Source organism: Halyomorpha halys, unplaced genomic scaffold (assembly GCF_000696795.3).
Source record: "Halyomorpha halys isolate HHAL.00 unplaced genomic scaffold, Hhal_1.1 Scaffold1388.1, whole genome shotgun sequence".
NCBI lineage: Eukaryota > Metazoa > Arthropoda > Insecta > Hemiptera > Pentatomidae > Halyomorpha > Halyomorpha halys.
Genome location: NW_027107006.1, coordinates 397,918 through 419,766, shown reverse-complemented (window position 1 = coordinate 419,766; position 21,849 = coordinate 397,918). Strand labels below are relative to the sequence as shown.

The following is a 21,849-nucleotide window of genomic DNA, read 5'->3' as shown; positions in this document are numbered from 1 at the left end:
AATTCATCTAACATAAATATTCAGTATTATAATTTATTTTAAATAAAAGATTCATATTGAGATATTTATAATCATATTATTTCATTGAAAAATGGCATTTTGAAATAATAGATAAAATAAAATCTCAGTCTTCGGAAAAGATTAATTTAACTATATCATAGTTCTTGATACAGTATAACAAGATGATCTAATATTTCATCACAAAACATTAATCCATAATATTGCCTTAAATTCAACCAGTATAAGGGTTTAAACGTTCTGGTTTCCCTGTTGCGGAACTAATTATACTGCAGACAGAATCAGTTATTATATGTATCAAGGTTAGTCACATGCTATTCTAATTGTTTTAGACATCTGTTGCTTTAGCAGATGGGGCTCTGCCAGAAGTTACACCATAAAATATGTAATAATTATAAGGTATTCAAATTTTATTGTATTTCTATTTATTTAATAGATAATATTACACATTTTATAACTTTGATACACTTTTTTAATATAAGTTATAGTTTGGAATCTAAAAAAATCATAAAAAGACAAATGTTGTTTCAGCTGACTAAGATTCTGTTAATATTCACTCAGTTTATATGATTTTAGTGGATTAAATATTAGCACAATTATCAAAGATGGGAAAGAGAAAAGGAATCTTTGAAGAGAATATTATTTTGATGGATGCTTTTTTATATTCACCAATTCAATAAACCCCCTAGTTTCTAACCTTGCATCCTCTTCTATTCCTGACAATCCTCTGAGGCGCCTGAAAAGAAGATGGCCACGAGACCAGCTAATGTAAAATGTCATTAGAGTGCTACCAATGGGTAGTTGCTCTACACGCCTGTAACTCTCCATTTTAACTAAGTCAAATTTACTCAATGTATTATAATGTACAGTTGTAAATAGCAATAAATAAATATTAAAAAAAAAACATTTAAAAATAAATTCACTTAATGTCAAAGTATCAAAAAGAGTTATATAGGAATAGTAATAAAACATCTAATAATTACTTTGTGTTGATAATTATATAAGATGATTAATTAATTACCTTTGGTGTCTGCAGAATAACTCCAAACGCTGAAAATGTGTCATATAACAATTTTTCATCAACCTCAGGATCCAGATTACCAATGAACACATTAGCTCCAACATCCAAATTTTTCTGATGAGCTGAAGCCTGTAATTAAAATATGAATGTTATATTAAAATAAAAATTGCCATTATTCTAAATGACCATTAAATAAACTCCTGAATAGATTTTAACCAACTGTTCAATATAAAAATGAAATTTCAATACTTAAAGATGCTATTAATATAAATATATAAAGAATAATACAAACCTTATTAACACGAATAGGTTTTCCATGAACTTTTATCATGTTCATAATTTTTATAGCGTAATCAGCATCTTCTTCACCCAAAAACTCAACGAATCCATATCCCTGATGTTGTTGTGTCACTCTGTCTTTTGGCATGTGAACATTGACTAAAAAAATATTCATTATTAAACATAGAATAATAAAATTAGTAAAACAATCAAAGAAGGATTCTTATTCACTTCCGGAGATTGCAGTGAATTAAGAAAGGTTGTCTGATGCTGTTAGATATGTCCCGATGTGTTACTAATATAAACTTGTTAATTCTATTCTATGTTTGATAATGTAAATCTCCCCACCGTTCAGTCACTTCTAAATATTAATTTTGCACCATCTCTTCCCTGTTTTTTATTTGTCTAGTTATTTGCACCAATTTATCGCACCTTTACTTCAATTTGAAATATTCTTATTTTCAAGATTAAACGGATTGTGATAATTATAGAGTAAATCATAAAAACCTGTATGATCAAATAGACTCGGCTGACAATTATTTGAATAGACATAATGTATAGTGGTTTCTTTAATAAAATAGAAATCTTAACAGAAAAAATTGTTTTATGGTTAAAATAAATTCTCAATAATATCTCATTGATAATAATAATAATAAAAACCAATAGTGTCATCGTTAGCATCAAACAAATGGATGACAATTAAGGTAATTCCATGATCAAAATATAAAATCATCTATTTGACACATAAAAACCTACAACCAAGCCACAACATAACAAGGTAGATATTTCACGATGATGGGGACGAGAGTTCACAGTTTTCCTCCTTAAAGGCGTGTAATCAAAATGAAACCAAAGTAGTTAGGATCCCAACTTGATTCTTGACAAGCCACTTTAGGTGCAATCCTGTGCATGAGCCCACCCAGTTTACAGTTTTCCTCTGGGATTCGGAAAGTTTAAGTCAAACAACTTACAACCAAAATAATTCTAAGTATTTTTATCCATTCTCAAGGATGGTTGTCATATTCTGATGGTTCCTATTAAGTTCTAATTTTAACCAATTACGAGCCTATTTTGCTACTTCCAAAGAAAGTTTAAGTATTCTGTTTAAATAAAGGATTTTCTTGGCCTCTGAAGTATAATGTAGTCTCTTCCAGCCCAGGTACTTGGGTAAAATGATGTCTTCAAAACACTGACATTTCAAGATATTATTATTCTGGTCATTGAGGCTTGTTCCTAGTTGTCTAGAATTTTTTTTTTAAATTGGAAACCGGTATGGATCTACAATGAATTGCCTTTTTTTTGTGTTATGATCTCCTCATGTGAGATTGTGTTATGTTGTACATCAACCAACATACTCGCTATAAGTGTTTTTTCGAACTAAAGAAAAGTAAGGCTACCACGGAGAATGGGATGGTACTAGGATAATAAATTGGGATGCTTCATTGATTATGAGATTTATCAGAACAATTTAATTTAATTTCTATCAGAATAAACTTAAATTTGAAAGTTTAGAGAGCATACTTGAGCTAAATAAGACTATTTGTAGATTCGAATATTGTTTTTTAACCCTATCCTCTTTTGAACTCATAGAAATTTATTAGATTCCTGATTTAAACAAGTAATGGAATAAATATGTCTAAATCACCTGTCATAAAATAAATTGAATTTTGGCAAAACTAGTTCTGGAAGCTCCAATCTGAAAAGTCAAGTGAGAGTTTTCTACATGCTAAAATAAGTGGAATACAATTTAAAAAAACCTGCTAATATGGTTCTCTGTCATCCAAACCCAGATGATTCAGAATTTTTTGTGTCAATTGGGCTCAATATTTTGCAGAGCAGTGTGGAGAGGCAATCGATGCTAAAGTATTACTGATACAATGATGGCTAAGCGTTGTTGTGAGAAAAAGAAGAAAACAAGCACAGAACAAAAATTTCTGACCACACATTAAACTGTAGCAAATAAAATTACATCTAATGAATTTTTTTTTATATACTACTTTAGTATATGTCATTAATATTAATTAAATAGTTTTCATTTACTGATAATACTATCTAATACCCAAAAATTCTAACAAGAAGTATCCAGATAGATAACTATCTGGACTAGCTTTGGCTGCATTTTTAACGATACAGGTGTAATGAATATACATTTATAAAAATAATTATCAAGCTTTTAAATCTAAACAATAAATAATATATTGGTGGTACCTACCACCGTACATAAAAAAATTTAACAAACTAAAGTTGCAGGATCTTAAACATTTTACTATTACTACTATCATTACAGTTTTAATTAAATCACTGCTGTCAATTTACACTCACTCCCTCCAACAGATCTTTTTCAGTTGAGGCTTCTAGTATTCAGAATAAGTGTTGAAGGTTGAAGGTACTACCTCCAGAGCTTGTTTTGAACAGCAGTAGCATTGCATTATATACTATGAAATAAATATTACGTTATATATACAAAATGAATAAATACTATTTAAATTTCTATGGCTGTCCAAATGGCACTGACCAAACATCAATAAATAAAATAATTATTACTACTAAAAAAAAAAATTTTAAATTATACAATCATAAAATAATTCTAAAATAAACAAAAATATTTAATATGCCTATTGCAATGTAAGTATGCTGAGGATGGTTACACCAAGCGATAAAAGTATAGCACTTATAAGCAAACTGATAGTGCAGATTCCAACACAGGAACATGGACCATTTCTAAAAAAAATATCAACTTACCAACCGGTCCGGCTTGAACAAATAGCTCCCACATAAGAGTTTCAGTAACTTTATCATCCAATCCGCCGACATATATCGTGGCATCTGTAAGAAAAAATAGTTAGTTCAGAATCCTCAGTTTTTTAAGCCATGGAACTATTTAATTAATATCTATATTTCTATGGAAAAACTAAAATAATGGGATTTATCTTACTGTATGAATTATAACAAACCTTGATTCCTTTCGGCAATAGGTCCAGCGGCCATACCGAGCAGAATATAACCTCTCTTACAGTTAAGCTCACATTTGTTTACTAGTGATGGCTGCTGCGCCCTTTTGAACTCTGTTTGTACTAACCCCAATTCCAGTAAGCTTTAAAGAAATTCAGATAGAAACAACACTAGATAAATAAATAATAATTTTAAGTAATTAGATTAGGAATTTATATAAAAAATATTTAATTTGTTCTCTAAATACCAATTACTATGTAATGCTATTTCAAAGTAATAAATCAAATACACAAGAAACTATAAAGTCTTTCTAGATTTAATATTAAAAATTAAATTTTCTAAGACTTTATAATATTAAATGATAATGGGTATTTAGAGAGTAAATTAAACATTTTTTTTTACAAATTTGTAATATAATTAGCTAGAATTATTATTATTTTTTCTATGCCAGATAGAGTTACAAAATTTTTAAATGGGATTAAGCAACAGAAGAGAAAATTAGGATTTATTTATCTAGTGTTGTTTCTGAATTTTTTAAAATAAATACATTTTTAAGATTTTTTTAAATAAATAAATTTTTAAGATTGTTTTAAAATAAATAAATTATTATGATTTTTTAAAAATAAATCCTAATTTTCTCTTCTGTTACTTAATTCTATATCAAAAATTAGCAGCTTTAAGGGGCATAGAAAATATAATAATAATTTTAATGAGGTGTATATAGTTGACCATAGATTACTGATTGGAGAAGATGGTCAAGGGGTTCGGTCAGCAAAGGAACAACATAAATAAAAAAAAAAATGTATTTATGCTGACGTTTCGACCTGATTTTCAGGTCTTAATCAGGGAGTTGTAGGCAGAGATCTATGCTAAACTCAAGTTTAGCAGAGATCTCTGCCTAGATCTTTATCTTGTTCCTTTGCTGACCGCACCCCCCGATCATCTTCTCTAATCAATAATAATTTTAGGTAATTAGATTAAAAAACTTCTATAACAAATATTTAATTTGTTTTCTAAATACCCATTATGATATATTACTAATTCAAAGTAATAAATCATGTATTTTGGAAATTATAAAGTTCTTGTAACCCCCCGGCCAGCAGCTCCTGGGCCAAAATTGTAACCCCCGCCCTCAGCGGACCTAGCCCAACCCCTCATATGGCAAAGGAAGGGCACCATTATATATATATTTATATTGGATGTATATATCAATATTGTTATCTATATATTTTCAATAAAGATCAGAAAAAAAATTATAAAGTCTTTGAAGATTTAATATTAAAAATTATACTTATTCTGTATCTCATGAAGTCATCCTAATGTGTCTATGACTTTGGCCAAAACAACAACATATTAAAAATAAGTTTAAATATTTTTTTTTTTCCAATTCTACTACTAGCTTCTTTTTTATTATCAATGACTACTATTAAAAATGAATAAGCTATATTAAAAAGATCTTTAATATTCTATCAATTTTCATAGTTAATTATCATTACCCACAGGTGAGAATTGAAAATTAAAGAGCAGCCAATGAGAAGTATTAATTTTATTTTTAATATTGTAATGATGGTTTACCATGACCAGAAAATCCAGGGAATGTTGTTCAGGGCTCAGCTAATTCTTAATATAACACACAAACAACTTTGTTGATGTTTAATAAATTGAGTAATGCTAAAAAATAAAATAAATTAGTACTATAATTTGTGTTTCACTAAAGCTTAGATGGTTTTCCAGAAGATCCTCGGAATATACTATTTTCATATTTATGCTTTTAATCACTTACTTGATTCCTATCGTTCAAATTTTCAATTATTTGTTTTGTCCTAGACAGTAAAATAACTATAAAATAGCAGAATGAATTTAATTTATAACCAAAAACAATGAACCAAATGAGAGTAGTAAAGAAAATATTACTGATAAGAGATGTGAGATAGTCACAAATATACTGCCAACATATGTAATTACATGTATTAATAAAACTTAATTAATAAAATAAATAATTAATCTATAAAAGCTAAGTCTTGTTATTTTATATGTTTTAATACACCCCTTTGGTATGTTTTCCCTACTTTATTTTCTTCATATACCTTATAATAATTTTTTTTCAGAATAATCTATTTATTAAGACATATCTTAAATTTATATTATTAAATGTGTATAAGGTCTGTAAAAGAATGAAACATATTGCACAATAAATCTACTAGCTGGCTAGTTGTTGGCTAGTGAATGAGTAGACGATTTTGAGTCTAATGCAAGTTGATAAATTTACTTCTATACTCTCTGATTACCAGCTCTTGCCTACCATAATGGAGCTACAAGGCAGAGAGAACTGTTAGTAACACATAAGAATGAAATGACTAGATTATTGTGAATGGCCTATTCTTTAACCAGAGCAAAATGGACAGATTGAATATAGTATTTTAGACAATTTTTATTGTTTAATTTTCACCAGGAGTATGGATTCATGATTTAAAGATTAGAACCCATGTAAACATCCCAAAATCATTAATGTAATTAGTTGTCAACTTCCTTATATAAATGTATAGTAAGTATAATGTCCATACTTTGCTCTCAGTCTATTGGAATAATATTGGAGGGCTGCTCGAATTGTGTGTACCATTCCATATAATTCTGTAAATAAGGAAGATAAATAAAGGTTATTGGGGCATGCATTTCCTTCATATACATTCTCATCTTCATTTAGGTCAATGAGACCCTATCACCGACAACTGACACTTAGTTTACAAGATAAAATACTGTTTTTTTTTATTTACTTCAACATAACCAATTTGTTTCAATATTCTCCTGAGAGAAATAATGTATAACATATACATCCCAAACACATTATTGTATCAATGGTCAAAATGTAAATAAACAAAAATGAAGAGGGAGATTGACAACAACTAAGGCAAGTGTTGATTATTTTACTTGAGAATTAACACTAAAAAAACTAGGTAAATATAAACACCTACACTTAATATAAACACCTCAGGCACAGTAACAAAAACATGAATAAACAGAAATCCTTTTGAGCACTTAAGGTTTTGCATCTATTTGTTCAGTTTCCTTAGCTTCTAAATCTTTCTGGGCTTCGAATCTGTTTCTCCAAGCTGTTGTATATGTTCGAGGATGAACAGGGAAAAAACCAGCCAGGCCAAATAATTCGGCAACAGGGTCAGATACTTCACACCCTTGCCCCAGCCAATATTGAATTCTTTCAAAATTTAGTGCAACCATTTTTTCATTTCTTTCATTTGGCATTGGATCCATTGTTCCTAACTGTTCAATGGGTTGCTCATGTTGGCCTCTTCCTGTCAACATAACTACTATATGGAAAAAGGGTCTATTTGTACACCCATAGCGTGCTAGCCTTATGGTTTTCTTAGCACGCTTAACATATAAACCTCCACCGCTTGACGGGAATATTTTGCGAAACATAATAAACTAAATAATTAAGAAACAGTTATAACATTACTAAAATAAACGTTTATTTGAAATTGGAATTGAACCTGCAGCAATTAACCTCCCATAAATCCAAAGACGTCAACCAATGGAGAAGTATGAAATCTTATATCTAATGGAAATATTACAACAAAATGTTGATAAAATAATTATTCGTTTATTCTTTTATTTTATCGTCTTAATTTCTTTTATGAAAGTATCTTTTTCCGTATGTTTCGATTGGATACGTCATTACTTTTATTTCAAGGTTTATAATTTATTGTTTACGAGTAAATTCTCCGGGAAAATTCCTTGTTAAAACATAATGTATCCAGGAAATTAGGATTTTATGTGAGTAATTAAAAGTAGTTTAAGAAATTTGACAAAATTTATACTAGAATAATTCTCAACTCAATTAAGAATCTCAACTCTCAAATGTTCTCCTATCTTGAGCTAAATTTGTCAACCTGTTTTCGAAATATCAAGCAAAATACTTGTGTGCATTTGTAAACAAAAGAAGAGGATAGGGTTAACTAAAAAAAAAACCGTGCCCGTGTAGGCCTCGGCGCTTCGCGCCGAGGCGACATATTTCCGTGACAACGTATACTCTATGCTAATATTACATAAATATAAATTAAAATCAATCCAATGTTATATATTTGAAATAATAAACCAGTTCACATATTGAATTCAGATATTTATTTTTGCTTGGTTATACAAAATATTTATACAGTTATTAATTAATTTTTATACATATGATATAATATCCATATGTTAAACGAAGTCAATTTCCGTTACGGGACACTTTTTCTAACATGGCATCCCGCAAAATGATTTATAAGACGTTGTCACGTCAAAATGTATTCTAGACCATGTCAACAACACTGACATGTCGAAAAATAGATGAGTCAATGAAAACAGGTTTACCTATACATAACTTAGAGTAGTATATGAAATCTGGTGAAATTGATTATGGGATCAAATAGCAACGGGGTCTACCTCCCTCAAACTGAAAATATCACCAAAACGGTTGGATCAATTATGCTCTAACACGAATTTAACTACAGTAAGATACGTAGCCAAATTTGATCCTTTATGTCTAAAATGCAATCTATTTTTCTCGATACCCTGAAACTCAAACTATGAAAATTCAAGGCATAATAATAATCAATCTATCAAAAAGGTCTCATTACATTGTCCTTTTATCCAGTAACCAACTAAAGTCGATCTTTCTTTATTGTGAGGAATACAAGTTATTTCTAAGGTCAATTTCCTCTGCAGCATCATTACCATTTTAATGTTTGATTTTAAAAATTTGAACCTGCCATACCAAATTTGTGAGTTTAGATAACATAAAATAGACGTGCTTTGAATTTCATAGACTATCATAATGGCAATTAGCTGTAAATTGAGCTTTGAACCTTAAAAATAATAGTTTCTAATTCTGAAGCTAGAGAAAAAGTATTTAACAAATAAATGAACTTTAATTGTATCTCAAAATGCACTTACAAGCATTCTAATTTTTAAAATTACTAAGGAGAAACCTCTTTTTATCTGATGGATATTCAATCCAAACCCCCTCAGGAAAATTCACCACCCCCTATCCGGGAGGTCCGCACATAGTCCAATTTCTGGTTTAGACTTCGAAGGGCTGGAAACCACTCATTGTGACATATTTTTCTTTTATTTGACTTTTATCTTCCTGTACCTAACTATTTAATGGAAGAGTGTAGCTGGTGGCAGTGGGTCGTTCTCGATTGACCACTACCTCTATAAATTGTTCCTTTTAAAATTTGGTGTGGGAGTTGTTGTAGAGTTCTTCACCCTTTTTGAATAAATGTTACCAACCCTCAACTATTAATGTCCATGAGGAAATTCCACAGTATAATATCTGAAAAATATAATTTGCTAAAAAATGGTATTTTTTGTTTAAATAAAAAAGAGAATATAACCTCTTCTGACTGTGTTCAGTTGGTTAAAAAGATATTAATAAAGGGTGGGGTTATTAATTTTATTTTATAATTTGTTTTTTTTATGGTTTACAAAATGTACTAGATCAGAATGTTATTGTTATTACAGAACTTGGAGGGAATAAGAAATTGTTTAAGATTAAAGTTGGTCATGGAGGAACTTTAGATTATGATGCCTCAGGAGTTCTAGGTAGTTTTCTCCCCCAACTCATTAGTTTTTCTGTATTGATTTATAACATGAATATTAATATCAGTTATTGTAAGATATTATGGCTCTTAATCAATTGAGAGTTTAACTTAATTTCTACCTAGTATACAACATAAGTCAATTTCAGTTAAGGATTGATCTCAATTTCATTTCAATTTATGAATTGATTTCAACTTCAATTTTTTATTTCATTAATAACATTAGTCTCAATTTCAGTTATTGGAATAAATTATGGCTGTAAGATTTTAACTCAATTTCTCCATGGGAATAAAAGCTATCTAGTGTCAGGAAAGTTTGGTGAAGCCACGGATACTTACAATAAATTGGGAAATGTTACTCAGTCCTCTTCTTACGGTACTTGTTAATTATTAAAGCATAATTAATGTGAAACATTCTTGAAAGTACTTGAGTCTAACTCGTTATAAAATATGATGATGACATTCCTGTTCAGACAACTTCCTATCTGGTTCACAGCTGGTAGGTCAACTGAACCTTCAAACTATCGTATAAACCATTCCTATTCAGAAAAAATTCACCAATGTTTGTTTATAGAAAATACATTTATTATTTTTTTTAGAAGTAGGATTTCTACATCAAGAAAAAGAAATACTGTTAAATATTTATATAATGCAGGATGTGTTTTATAAGTTTGGCCTGAGCAGGGATAATATAATATAAATATTTGTTAGGTAGTTATATATTTGAGATAAAAATGTAGAGATTTGAATTTATTAACTAGTATAATTTAATTCTAAGTTTCTAATTGTATGCTAATGATTGCTGTCTTAAGATTTTTAAAACCATAATTTTAGGATCACCACGTCAAAAGAAAGATCACAGAGTGATTTTAATAGAACAGGACATTTCATGTATTAATCACTATATAGTTGTTCTTAATTTTTCTCAAAATATAATTTATTGCTAATGATTAACATTGAGTATATGTAAAAATTAGTTTGACAGACAAACTAATAAATTGACTTCTTGGTCATATGATGTCTCATTTATCTGCGCTTACAAATCAAAACAACCATACTGTAGTTTTAGTGATTTTTCATTCAATTCATTTCAAATTCATTTCCGGTATCATCAAGGACATCAAAAATTACATTACATGTGAGCAGACATGACACAGCACATCTTCCATCAGCGGTCTAAAAAAAGAACATCTGCTTAAGATTGTGCATCACTTGACTGTACTAGCTTGATTAGTTAGTTGTTTATCATGTTTTAAGGACTCAGTTTCATATTTCATCAATATATTGACCATGTAAAGGGCAGATTAAAGCAATAAGATTAACATAAATCATAAAAAGTTGTTTCCCTGGAACTAAGTTTTTTTATTACTTCCTCTGGAAATAACTTAAGACCTTCTCCTCTTCATAAATCTTAGATGTCGCAGAAACTGACATATTCATTTCTGTACCATATTAATTGTTGCATATTCTTCCATTAAAACATTCATTTTTAAAAGTATTGATCAATGTAAATAATTACTAATATTTACTAATAATGAATTGAGAAATTTTTGAAACAATTTTCTCATATCTAGCAACATTGGAAAATTAGCTGAAACTAATCTTTAGACTCTGTTATCTACTGAAAATAGGAAGGTAGGGGATGGGAAGGAAAGATTCTCTCTGGTTATTTTTGGTGTTGTGATCAGCTTGAAAGTCTGTAATGTCATCGTATATCAACTGATACTTGTTAATTTTATATTATAATTAATTAAATATTTTCGAGGAAAGATTAAGTAGACTATTGGAGCCATGCCGATTCCTAGTTTTACCTAATTTTACAATATTACTCGATATAAGTTAATTTTTTCAAAGACTTGCTATTGATGAATAAGATGAAGGGCTCTCCAGTCATGTGACATTGGGACAGTAGAGGAAAGGATGGTTCCTTCTAATTATTTTTGGTGTTATAATCTCTGTGTCAGTCAAGACAAACTATGGGAAATCTTCATATGTGTAGGTGAGTGAAAGGATTATTTAGATAGGCTGGTACAAATTGGTTGAATTTGTCGCTAACATCTCTAGTGTAGGTTGTTTGCCACAAACCATGGAGCATGCAGGCAAGCACTAGTGATGCATTACATCCACACATTTGTGCTTAGTCAATATTGTGGTATTCATGTTTTCATTAATTAAAAAAATTCACTAACCTTTTGAAATCAATAATTAACTTTAGTTTAAAATTTTGTAAATTGAAATTCTATCAATTGGTATGGATAATGTTTCCAGTATACATTTATAAAAACATTATATGCCCGACTAATTAAAGTAACAAGTATCTGATCCAAATACTAGAATGGAAGTTGAATTTATAGTTTATCTATTTCCTATGAATGTTTCATCTACCATCTACTTTGCCAATACTTACGTTTCTTTTTATTTCAACTTTTTAAAATTTTATTTCTTTTTACTATAAAATATTTGTTTTAATGAGTGGTTTGACAAACAGAAAACTAGTGGGTGAATGTGCAGTGCAGGTTTTGGTATGGAAAAATTTTTATGCATGGCTGTTTTATGACAGTCAAACTGTTCGTTGGAACAAGCCTACAAATTGTTCAAATTGAAGGTAATTGCCGATACAAGCCCAGCATTCTCTATGTTTGCATCTCTGGAACTCACAAATGTATGTAGGTATTTTGGTTTTCGGCAACTGGCAAAAGTGTGGATCTGGTTTTAGCTGATTTCTCAGCTTAAAATAAAGAAAAATCAAACTTGTTTTGTTTTCTTGCATTAACTGATTCCAGAACTAGTATATAATTAACTTCAAACCTATGACTTGCCACACACCACCATCTTTTTATCAACATTTGCAATTTGGCTAGTGTTTTTTAAAAATATTATTGAATTAGTTCTTTTCATGTATTATAAAGACATTTATCATTCAAATATTATAAAATATATTATGAAATTTATGATTTTAATTTCAATGAAATACTGTTCAGACATTTTTTCAATTTCAAACATAAATTTTATTATTTTTTTTTTTTTTAGCTCTAAACAGTTATGCCCATGTGACCAAATTGTGTCGTATTAAACAAGGATCATATATATTAGAAGATTGCTTAGGAATGGAACATCTCAATTTAGAGAGAATTTTGCATGCTTGTCACAAAAGTCAAAGCAAATTTCCACATTCTCTCATACCTTCAGAAAACCATTTTAAAATTTAAATTTTATTCTTATAACCTCAGCAAAAAGAGGTTATCTTGAATTATAACAAAAATAAGTTAGCTCCACTACCAGGAAATTGAATGTCTACATTGTGTTTAAATGGCTTTTAGAAACAGAAGCAGTTGAGAGATATGGTGCAATATGAAATTAAAGAAATCCTAAAGCAGCTAAAATCACTAAAACTTTCAAAAGTTCAAATGTTTGTGTTAACTACTTATTCATTGGAGCTATATACTTTATTATACTATGGGATAAATCAATGGCAATACTATTTACAAGTTCCGTTGTGAACAGTTTAATCTTGTTGAATAATAAAAGAAAATAATAAATTTAATATTTAACTATAAAGAGAAACCTGTTATATTAGAATTTTGTACTTTCCATATAAATATATTTTATTGTATCATGGAAACATAATAATTTAAATTTTATCCTTATCCTTTTACACATCATCAGTCTTCTAATCAGAAATAAGTTTTGCAAATACCAATAGCTCAGTTAACATTTCTTGTAACCAAAGTTTTGTTGATTCATTCATAAAAAATTTGATGCAATATCTTAAAGCAATGGATTTTTTTTTTTATACCTCATCTTTTTTATTAGTATTTGTTAATATAAGGTTTATTTTTTTTTTTTTGGAAGATTAAGATTATTTTTTTTTGTTTTAATGTTACTGATATTAGTTCTATTTAGCAATAAACCTTGCTTTTCTTAGTATACTCCCCTATCTTTTAACAATACTAGCATACATCTTTGAAAACATTTTATTTGTGGTATTTCTACCATAAGTACATTTTTCCTTAAAATACTTTGACTGGTACCTACAAATTATTTGCCTTGTTCAATATTTTTCTTATTCCATTACTGTTGCCAGAATAGATGTTACAATGAGTAGGAGAGGGCACTTGCTCTGCCAACTTAAAATAAATTAAAATGTTAAGAGATCACAGTTAAAATCAGCAAGTTATAGAAAAATTCACTTTTTTAATTGGAAACTGAAGATTCTAATTATGTCTTGTCTTACTTTATGTTAAGACTAAAGGCATTATGAGCAAATGTGTTGCTCCACTTAAACAATGATTAGATCCAGACCAAAAATACTATTCATACCTCCAAGTTAGACGCACACTATACCTTTGGTTCTTTGTAAGGAACATTTTTTAGCTTGCTTGTAAAAAAATATATAAAATTACAACTAATCAATACAAGTATTATAATCTACACAGAAACAATTAACTTACAGTATTATTGTAGTTATCACAAATTACTTTTGTTCGACATTTTTTGCTAGATTGTCAATCCATTGTATTACTTCAAGTATTGAAATAAAAGTACTTCTGAAAATGAAATGTTTTTTAGAAAGTCATTTTATTTTAAGAAAAATCATATTTGAAAAAAGTAATATATTAAAAGAACTTCTTGCTTTCTATGCCTCAAGAGAATTCACTTACCTGTTGAAATCTCTTTGAAATAAATTTTATTCTACCATAAATAACAAAGAACCATTACCTAAAGTAGTGTGTAGACATTTCTTCAAACAAAGTTTGACAGTGAAATTTAAAAAAACACTATGTGATACTTGAAATTAAAACATAACTAAACTATACAGACAATTTAGAATGATGGCCATACAAGCCAATAAATCTGATTGTTTAGAATATCTGAAAACTAGAATATGATTGAAAGATTCAAAATTAAATTGCTGATGATTAATGTATTAGTAATAAAAATGATTACTTTTAAACAGAAGATATTTAAAATAAAGGAAAATAGCACTTATTATTCACAAGAATTATTTAAACTCAATTTGATTGGACTACAAAGTTTTAACATAAGTACTTCATAAAAAAATCCTATATTGAAACAAAATGCTTTTAATCAACTTGGTATTAGATCAAAATATTGACATAGTTAATAACTATAACATTCAATTTAAAAAAAAAATGATCTTGACTTAAATCAATTGCTGACAACTTGATTAAAATTATAAAATAACTAATGAATCAATCTTAATATCAGATCAGGTAATTTAATTTTCTCGCTTTCATTAAAAGTTTTTTAAATACCAATTCAAGAAATAAATAAGGATTAACTTTAGTTATATTAAATTAACAAATTAACCATAACCCAATTTTTGACTTAGGTATAACATTAAATTAATTATAAATAAAATAGACAATCAGACTCTATAGTAAAATAATATATCCGAAAACTTAATGTTTAAACATTATCAATAATGGTCAAGTAATAAGCATTTTTATAAAGGCTCAGTTTAATATACATCATAAGTCCTTTACTTCTGGTAATACAATTAATAGCCTTGATATCCATCATTATTTTATCCATAACACACACCCCTTCTTAGTTTTAACATTTTTTTGGGTAATAGATTTCAATATTTCATAAACTGAACCAGACTTCTAATTTATTAATTAAGGTAATAATTCCTCATTTTTGATAAAAAGGATCCCACAATTTATAAGATACAGTACTACAAGGAATTGTTTACCTTCCACCAAACCACTAACAATTTCAAAAACTGAGCTATAATTTAGGCTGATAACTTTACGAGTCAACAACCTCTAGGTCAAAAGCCATCCTGATAAGTAAAATATAACTGAAAATAAATAAGAAAAAAACCTAATAACTAGTAAAGAACTTCAGGAAAGAGAAAATAAACACAATTTCATAAAAACATCTTATATTTATTACTTAAGTTTAATGAAATTAGATACAGTTCAGCCAAAACATTCTCACCATTCTTACATTATTTCTATCAATTATTTATTGAAGGAAATTACAAGCATTATAGTCCACATCTCACATAAAGAATACAATTAGAACACATAAGGGAGGTAAAAAAAATTTGGAACATTCATTATACATTTATTCATCATCTTCACCTTCTCCGTTCTCTTCATTTTCATCTTCTTCCTCTTCATTCTCAGATTCCTTTTCTTCTTTCTTTGGCCGTCCTCGCTTTCCCTTGGCTTTTGTTTTACTTCCACCTTCATCCTTCTTGGCAGCAGCTTTCTTGCCCTTCGGTCGGCCACGACCCCTTTTAACTGGAGCTTCGCCATCACTTTCTGGCTTCTTCACTTCCTTCTTTTCTGCAGGCCTCCCCCTCTTCTTAGTTTCTTTGGGTGCTGCTTCCTACACAGACAAAAAAGATAAGTTTAGACTTCACAAACAATTTACAATTTAAGTTAAAAAAAAAAAAGTTGCAGTCAATTTATCACACAACCAAGCAAATGATTAAATGAAATATTAATTCAATACACAAACCTCTTTCTCTGCCTTATCTTTGTCTGCGGCCTTCTCAGCCTTAGGAGGTCGACCTCCCCTCTTCTTTTCAACAGCTGTGCTTCCGTCTTCTGACATTGTAACAATTCTAGAAAATAAATCAAATAAATTACAATAAAGAAATAAACCAACTAAATATATGTTAAGGTAAATAGTAATAACAATGAAAAGAACAATAATAGAAAATGCTGTTGACAGTGGCTTGGGCATCAATAGCAAGTGAAATAGAACCATAACATATAACCCAATATAATCTAAATGAATAAAAATAATTAAATAAAGCAAATAAAAAACAAACAAATAAATCTAAATATTGTAAAATGAAGCCACTGAAATAAAAAACAACTAAGCTTGGGTTGAATAGATGCCACCTCTAAATTTTTTCTAAGTTAAAATAAAAATTAAATTGGAATGACTAAAACTGGATTAATATAATGACACTAACACAGGGAGACAAATAATAAATTGAGAAAGAATACAAAAGCAAATTACAGATCAATTAAAGTGAAGCGTCCCTAAAACCCAAACACTTCAGTAAAACACGATATATCTTTAAAAGGAAAACGTTATATAAATACTACTATAGTAAATAGTTATTATAAGAGTAACTAGTAAAAACTGGTGTTAAAATGTGATTAAATAAGTATATAAATACCTATGAAATAGGAGGAGAAGGTGAGAAGCTTATGTCCCAACGGTTCCAAAGCAAGCCAAAGAATGAAGAAAAAGCGGGAACGGGCCAAGCTTTGTAACCGACGCCATAGCTCCAAGCCACAACCCGTCCCCCTCCTATTTCATAGACCCTATTTCATTTTTCCTTATACCAAAAACATTTTCAGAAATTCAACCAAAAATACATAAAATTTCTATCAAAAATCTTCTATCCAGTATTATTTTTCCCAACCCAATAAGAAAATCCTCCAAAATACAAATAAATTAAATAGCAAACTGTACTTACGTCTCAGTTTCACACTGCTATCACAAAAGGCGGCGGAGAAATACCAAGAGTTAACACCAGAGCTAACGTTATATTTTCAAAATTATACTTCATAAGTGCTTTTGATTCCTCCTTTAAATTGTACAGAAAAATATAATAAAATTTAAAATATTTTATTTATTTTTTATTTTTTTAAATAGTTTATTTTCTGCTTAAATATATTTATTTTGATTTTAGAACCCAAACTTGAATATTTACGTTATCACTATTTACCTGGGACCCGGCAACTAACATTTATTGTTTATGTTTTGCAAATAAAATATTGACATGAATTTAACTATTAGTTTTTCTATATGAATACTGAAAATTAACTAAATATTTCTAATTTTTAGGACATACCGATAGTTACGTCTTGTATTCTTATGCTTGCATTTATTGATCTATTCCCATCTGAAATTAAGATGTGTTGTTTGGAATAATAGCCTTTTAAAATCTAGTGAAGAACTAAGTCCTCTCATTGATTATGGTAACTTTTGTAACTAATGTATCCAATATTATTTATATTAAATTTCTAATTATCTGAACAACTAATTAATGATTGTAGGGACTATTAGCAATTTTGAGAAGGTTAAAGTCATCACCTGAAAAAGAACTTCGAATTCTCTTACTAGGCCTTGATAATGCAGGCAAAACGACTCTTATGAAAAAACTTTCTGGAGAAGATGTTACTCATGTAACACCTACTCAAGGATTTAATATAAAGACTGTGAGTGCTGAAGGATTTAAATTAAATGTATGGGATATTGGTGGGCAAAAAAAGATTAGACCCTACTGGAGAAATTACTTTGAAAATACAGATGTATTGGTGAGTTTGATGAAAACAAGTTTTCAAGTACACTAATGATTTTTATTAGTAATTCAAAATACTGCTTATGATTACTTGAAATTATTTACTAAAACATAGTTTATTTTTATAATGCACTTAGCCACTAAACTGTATTTTTCACAAGCAAACTACAAAGAGAAGCCAATAAACAAGAATTCTGTATCGATGGTATATCAATAAATTGAACCGATTCTATCAATTGACTGATTAACAGTTTTATATCTATTTATGTTTCTTTTTTTCATGTTCTCTGTTAGTTCATGATTGATAATAATTTCAGAAACAAAAAAGGGATTTTTCTTATGATAAGATAAAATAAAAAACAAATGAAGACTTACCTATAGAGAATCTAGACTTTTCATTTCTGTTTTTTTTGTATTTTATTTAAAAGGATTTTTTATAGGATTATATTGGCTATTGGACAAATCACTACTTTGTTTTGATAGTGGCACAACTTTAGAAAAAACTTTTTATTTTGCATTGGATATATTTCATAGATAGTTTCTTGTTGCAGACTGGGTTTAGTTTGTGGCAGTCCATAGGAGGGTCTCAACAGAGAAATTAATTCCATTGCTCAATTTCAAAATAAAATTTAGTTTGCGCTACTAAATAAAGCAGTGTTGTGTGATCTTAAATATCTACAATTATATTGTTGGCTTATAATCGAACTACAATGACCTAGTATATCTTTTTAATATAGAATAAAGTTGTTTGCAGACTCTATAACATTAAAACTGTAAATGTGAAGATAATGACTACCAAAAACAAACTGGCTATGTTTCGTTATTAATAGTATTAATTAAATAAATACATTTTTTTTTAAATACCATACTTATTATTATTATTAAGAATAATCTTTAAAAATCATTTGTCTTAAAATCACTAGTGGTTGTGACTCACTAACATATTTGACATTTTCCCGGTAAGAATGAAAATTAAGAAATATTTAAAATAAATCAAATAACCTTTATAAACAATTTAGGTGAAAAATTTCAAACATAATCTAGTGACATTGTGTACTTTGTGAGGAAAGTACTTGGTAGCACTTGGAGGTGTGCCTACTAAAGTAAAATTTGTGACTTTCAGTCTATTGAAAATATAATTATATAATAACTAAATATAATTAAACTAAATATAATTTTCATAATAACTATTGAAAATAGTTTAGTACTCCCAGTATTGCCAGGAGATGTAACCTCTAAAGAAAAATGTGTTATTGTTTAAAATATATTGGTAATACTTTACCAGTGTTAGTGCCCCATTTGTTGGATATATGTTAATAAAGTAACAGAATTTAAGGCATATTGAATAAAACATAATTCAAATATAAAGTACTATACTGCTTAGCAAATTAACTTTTAACAATATTTTATTTTATTATTTTTTGGGAAGTGATGGGACAAAGATATGATATTATTGGCTGAGTGCATCAAATGCCTAAAGCCAGCATTGATTAATTGATTAGGAGTATGATGTCTTCTAGTTATTCCTACACTCAGTTAAGAAGAAACAGTACATAAGCAATATAGAGTTAATTTTTTATTTGTATCTAAATAGTTAGTTTTATTATTTTTTGAAGTGACATTGAAAAATGACACATCTTTATTTTCGTTTGTTAACCGATGATTAGAAATACTAAATATCTCTTATTGTTTTCAGTTTGGTGAATACTTTTATTCTTTCATTTGTTAAACAATTCTTTCACAAATTATATTTAATATTAAAATAGTAATTTAAATTTTTAAAGAAAATTAAATTTTCATTTTTGTGTTAATTCTAGATTTATGTTGTGGATAGTTCTGATAGAAAGCGAATGGATGAAACTTCATTTGAATTAAGTGAACTACTTGTTGAAGATCAGTTACACGCAGTGCCAGTTCTTGTATATGCTAATAAACAAGATTTGGCCACTGCAGCAACAGCTGCAGAAGTTGCTCAATCGCTGGCATTGCAAACTATAAAGGACAGGCAATGGCAAATTCAATCTTGTTCAGCCACATCAGGAGATGGCATTAAGGTTTAACAAATTTATTAAATAATCTTTTTTGTTGTAATGTATTTTAACATAAGTTGTCTTGAACATCACAGCTTGAAGTTTCAAACATTATTTATCTATAAATGATACAAGTTCATGTTTATAAATCATAGGTAAAATAATTAAAATTTTGTAGGTATTTTTTGAAGTAACTTAAGATCAACTGCTCTTCTTATAGGTTTCGTCTGATTTCACTCAATCTAAATGTTTTTGTTTTGGAGTTTTTATATTATTTTAATGTTATTTAAAATGTAGTAATAGTCAGTTATATTTGAAGTAAAATCTGTTATACTTTGTGAAATTATTATAAAAGAGTGTTTCATGCTTTAAACAATTTTATTTTAATATCTATATAAAGTTGAGGTAAAACGCTGAAATTGATTAGTGATGAAACCTTTATACATTAAAAAAATGATAAATAGATTTTGTTCAGAGGTGTTTTTGACTACTTATATGGTAATTATATAGATTAAAATTTCTATTTTTCAATACAGGAAGGGATTGAATGGATCGCACAGCAAACAATGAAGAAAAATTAGGAAAAATGAAATGAACACCTAAGTGCCTGGGTTCAATTATTGCACAAAGCTAAATTTTGTGTTGTTATTTATTTTGTTAGATTTTATTATTTTGAATTGTATTATAATTTAAAGATTTTATACATATCATATTGAGTTACAAATATTTTTGTAAATGTTCTATTTGCACAATAAAGCTTGGTAAATGTTTCCGTCCAAAATTGAAGAAAAAAAATACAATGTATTTTTATTTGTTGAAGCTTACTTCTACTAGAAAATAACTAAGGTAAACATTAACGTATCTTAAATAATAGTAAACAATAAACAAGGTACATTCTAGGTACAATATAAATATAACAGCTCTGTGTCTATCACAGACGTTCATGATAATGTACAATTTAATTTCGAACTGATTTGGTTAACTTGAGCATTTTTCAGCTTGTAAAGGTATTTTTTTTTTTTATTGGTTGAAAAGGAAGGGACACACTTATTAAATTACATATGGAAACAAAATTTCAAATAGTTAAAAAAAAACATTCACAAGCCGAAAACTCTGTATTATATTCAATCTTATAATTCACTGTGATAATATTCTGTTGTTACTCGGATGTCTTCTTCATGGAATCCAGAACAATCAACTGGGTATTTTTTCTGAAACATTATATTTTTCCTTTTTATTAAATGAATAATATATAAGAAGAAGAAAAAAAGGACTAATTAATAAAATTTTATGTGCTATAATAATCTATTTTATACAGCACCAATTTATTTCACCAAGATATTGTGAAGCTTTCTGAATATAAATTTTTTTCATAGTAGGCCCAAATATGATTACCTTGAACATAATTAAAGCATTTATTATCTTTCTTTTATGATTTTTTTTTTTTTATTTACAGAAGTTACACAAAGGGCAAATTGAAAATAATAATTCATTAGTTACTAAACTTAACCTCAAGGATGTTAAGTGTTTATATTTGACCTTTCGATTGTGGTTCTGAGAAATTAGTTCATTATAATAATCTTATTCAAATAATTATCTCCTAAGACAGAAAAAGTGACCACTCAAGTACTGAAAAACAAACCAATCTGATCT

At 28.3% G+C, this 21,849-nt stretch overlaps 5 protein-coding genes across 10 annotated transcripts in view; 1 reads left to right on the top strand and 4 right to left on the bottom strand.

The window, feature by feature from the left end:
* Positions 1 to 991: 991 nt before the first annotated feature.
* Positions 992 to 6,183, bottom strand: LOC106689523 (splicing factor 3B subunit 4-like). Of its 2 annotated transcripts, XM_014434516.3 has the most exons (6): positions 6,054 to 6,183; positions 5,846 to 5,941; positions 4,273 to 4,412; positions 4,061 to 4,144; positions 1,332 to 1,477; positions 992 to 1,168 (listed from the first exon to the last, which is right to left on the bottom strand). In XM_014434516.3, the coding sequence occupies exons 3-6, from the start codon at positions 4,304 to 4,306 to the stop codon at positions 1,028 to 1,030; spliced, it is 405 nt and encodes a 134-aa protein (XP_014290002.1). In that variant the 5' UTR covers positions 4,307 to 4,412; positions 5,846 to 5,941; positions 6,054 to 6,183; the 3' UTR covers positions 992 to 1,027. The 2 variants fall into 2 exon arrangements, with proteins under 2 accessions (XP_014290002.1, XP_066901460.1); XM_067045359.1 differs by lacking the exon at positions 5,846 to 5,941 and having other exon boundaries at positions 6,054 to 6,153.
* Positions 6,184 to 7,178: 995 nt separating this feature from the next.
* mRpS16 (mitochondrial ribosomal protein S16) lies at positions 7,179 to 7,806 on the bottom strand. Its single transcript, XM_014434517.1, has one exon. It carries the CDS (start codon positions 7,706 to 7,708, stop codon positions 7,307 to 7,309), a length of 402 nt encoding a protein of 133 aa, XP_014290003.1. The 5' UTR covers positions 7,709 to 7,806; the 3' UTR covers positions 7,179 to 7,306.
* Positions 7,807 to 7,958: 152 nt separating this feature from the next.
* Positions 7,959 to 20,964, top strand: LOC106689532 (ADP-ribosylation factor-like protein 3). Of its 4 annotated transcripts, none has more exons than XM_014434539.3 (7): positions 9,497 to 9,707; positions 9,791 to 9,871; positions 10,106 to 10,243; positions 17,710 to 17,843; positions 17,922 to 18,083; positions 19,984 to 20,220; positions 20,733 to 20,964. In XM_014434539.3, exons 4-7 carry the CDS (start codon positions 17,841 to 17,843, stop codon positions 20,775 to 20,777), a joined length of 447 nt encoding a protein of 148 aa, XP_014290025.1. In that variant the 5' UTR covers positions 9,497 to 9,707; positions 9,791 to 9,871; positions 10,106 to 10,243; positions 17,710 to 17,840; the 3' UTR covers positions 20,778 to 20,964. The 4 variants fall into 4 exon arrangements, with proteins under 4 accessions (XP_014290023.1, XP_014290025.1, XP_014290022.1 ...); XM_014434536.3 differs by having other exon boundaries at positions 9,505 to 9,707; positions 17,922 to 18,182; XM_014434537.3 differs by lacking the exons at positions 9,497 to 9,707; positions 9,791 to 9,871 and adding an exon at positions 7,959 to 8,062 and having other exon boundaries at positions 17,922 to 18,182.
* On the bottom strand, positions 15,762 to 17,449 carry LOC106689533 (high mobility group protein HMGI-C). 2 transcript variants are annotated; one of them, XM_014434541.2, is made up of 3 exons: positions 17,339 to 17,449; positions 16,363 to 16,468; positions 15,762 to 16,230 (listed from the first exon to the last, which is right to left on the bottom strand). In XM_014434541.2, the coding sequence occupies exons 2-3, from the start codon at positions 16,456 to 16,458 to the stop codon at positions 15,964 to 15,966; spliced, it is 363 nt and encodes a 120-aa protein (XP_014290027.1). In that variant the 5' UTR covers positions 16,459 to 16,468; positions 17,339 to 17,449; the 3' UTR covers positions 15,762 to 15,963. The 2 variants fall into 2 exon arrangements, with proteins under 2 accessions (XP_014290027.1, XP_014290026.1); XM_014434540.2 differs by lacking the exon at positions 17,339 to 17,449 and adding an exon at positions 17,036 to 17,188.
* LOC106689531 (uncharacterized) overlaps positions 20,828 to 21,849 on the bottom strand; it is a 48,061-nt gene continuing 47,039 nt past the window's right edge. Inside the window, exon 8 of the mRNA XM_014434535.2 lies at positions 20,828 to 21,407. Within this exon, the coding sequence (XP_014290021.1) occupies positions 21,327 to 21,407 (81 nt within the window). The 3' untranslated portion in view covers positions 20,828 to 21,326. The remainder of the gene's footprint in view (positions 21,408 to 21,849) is intronic.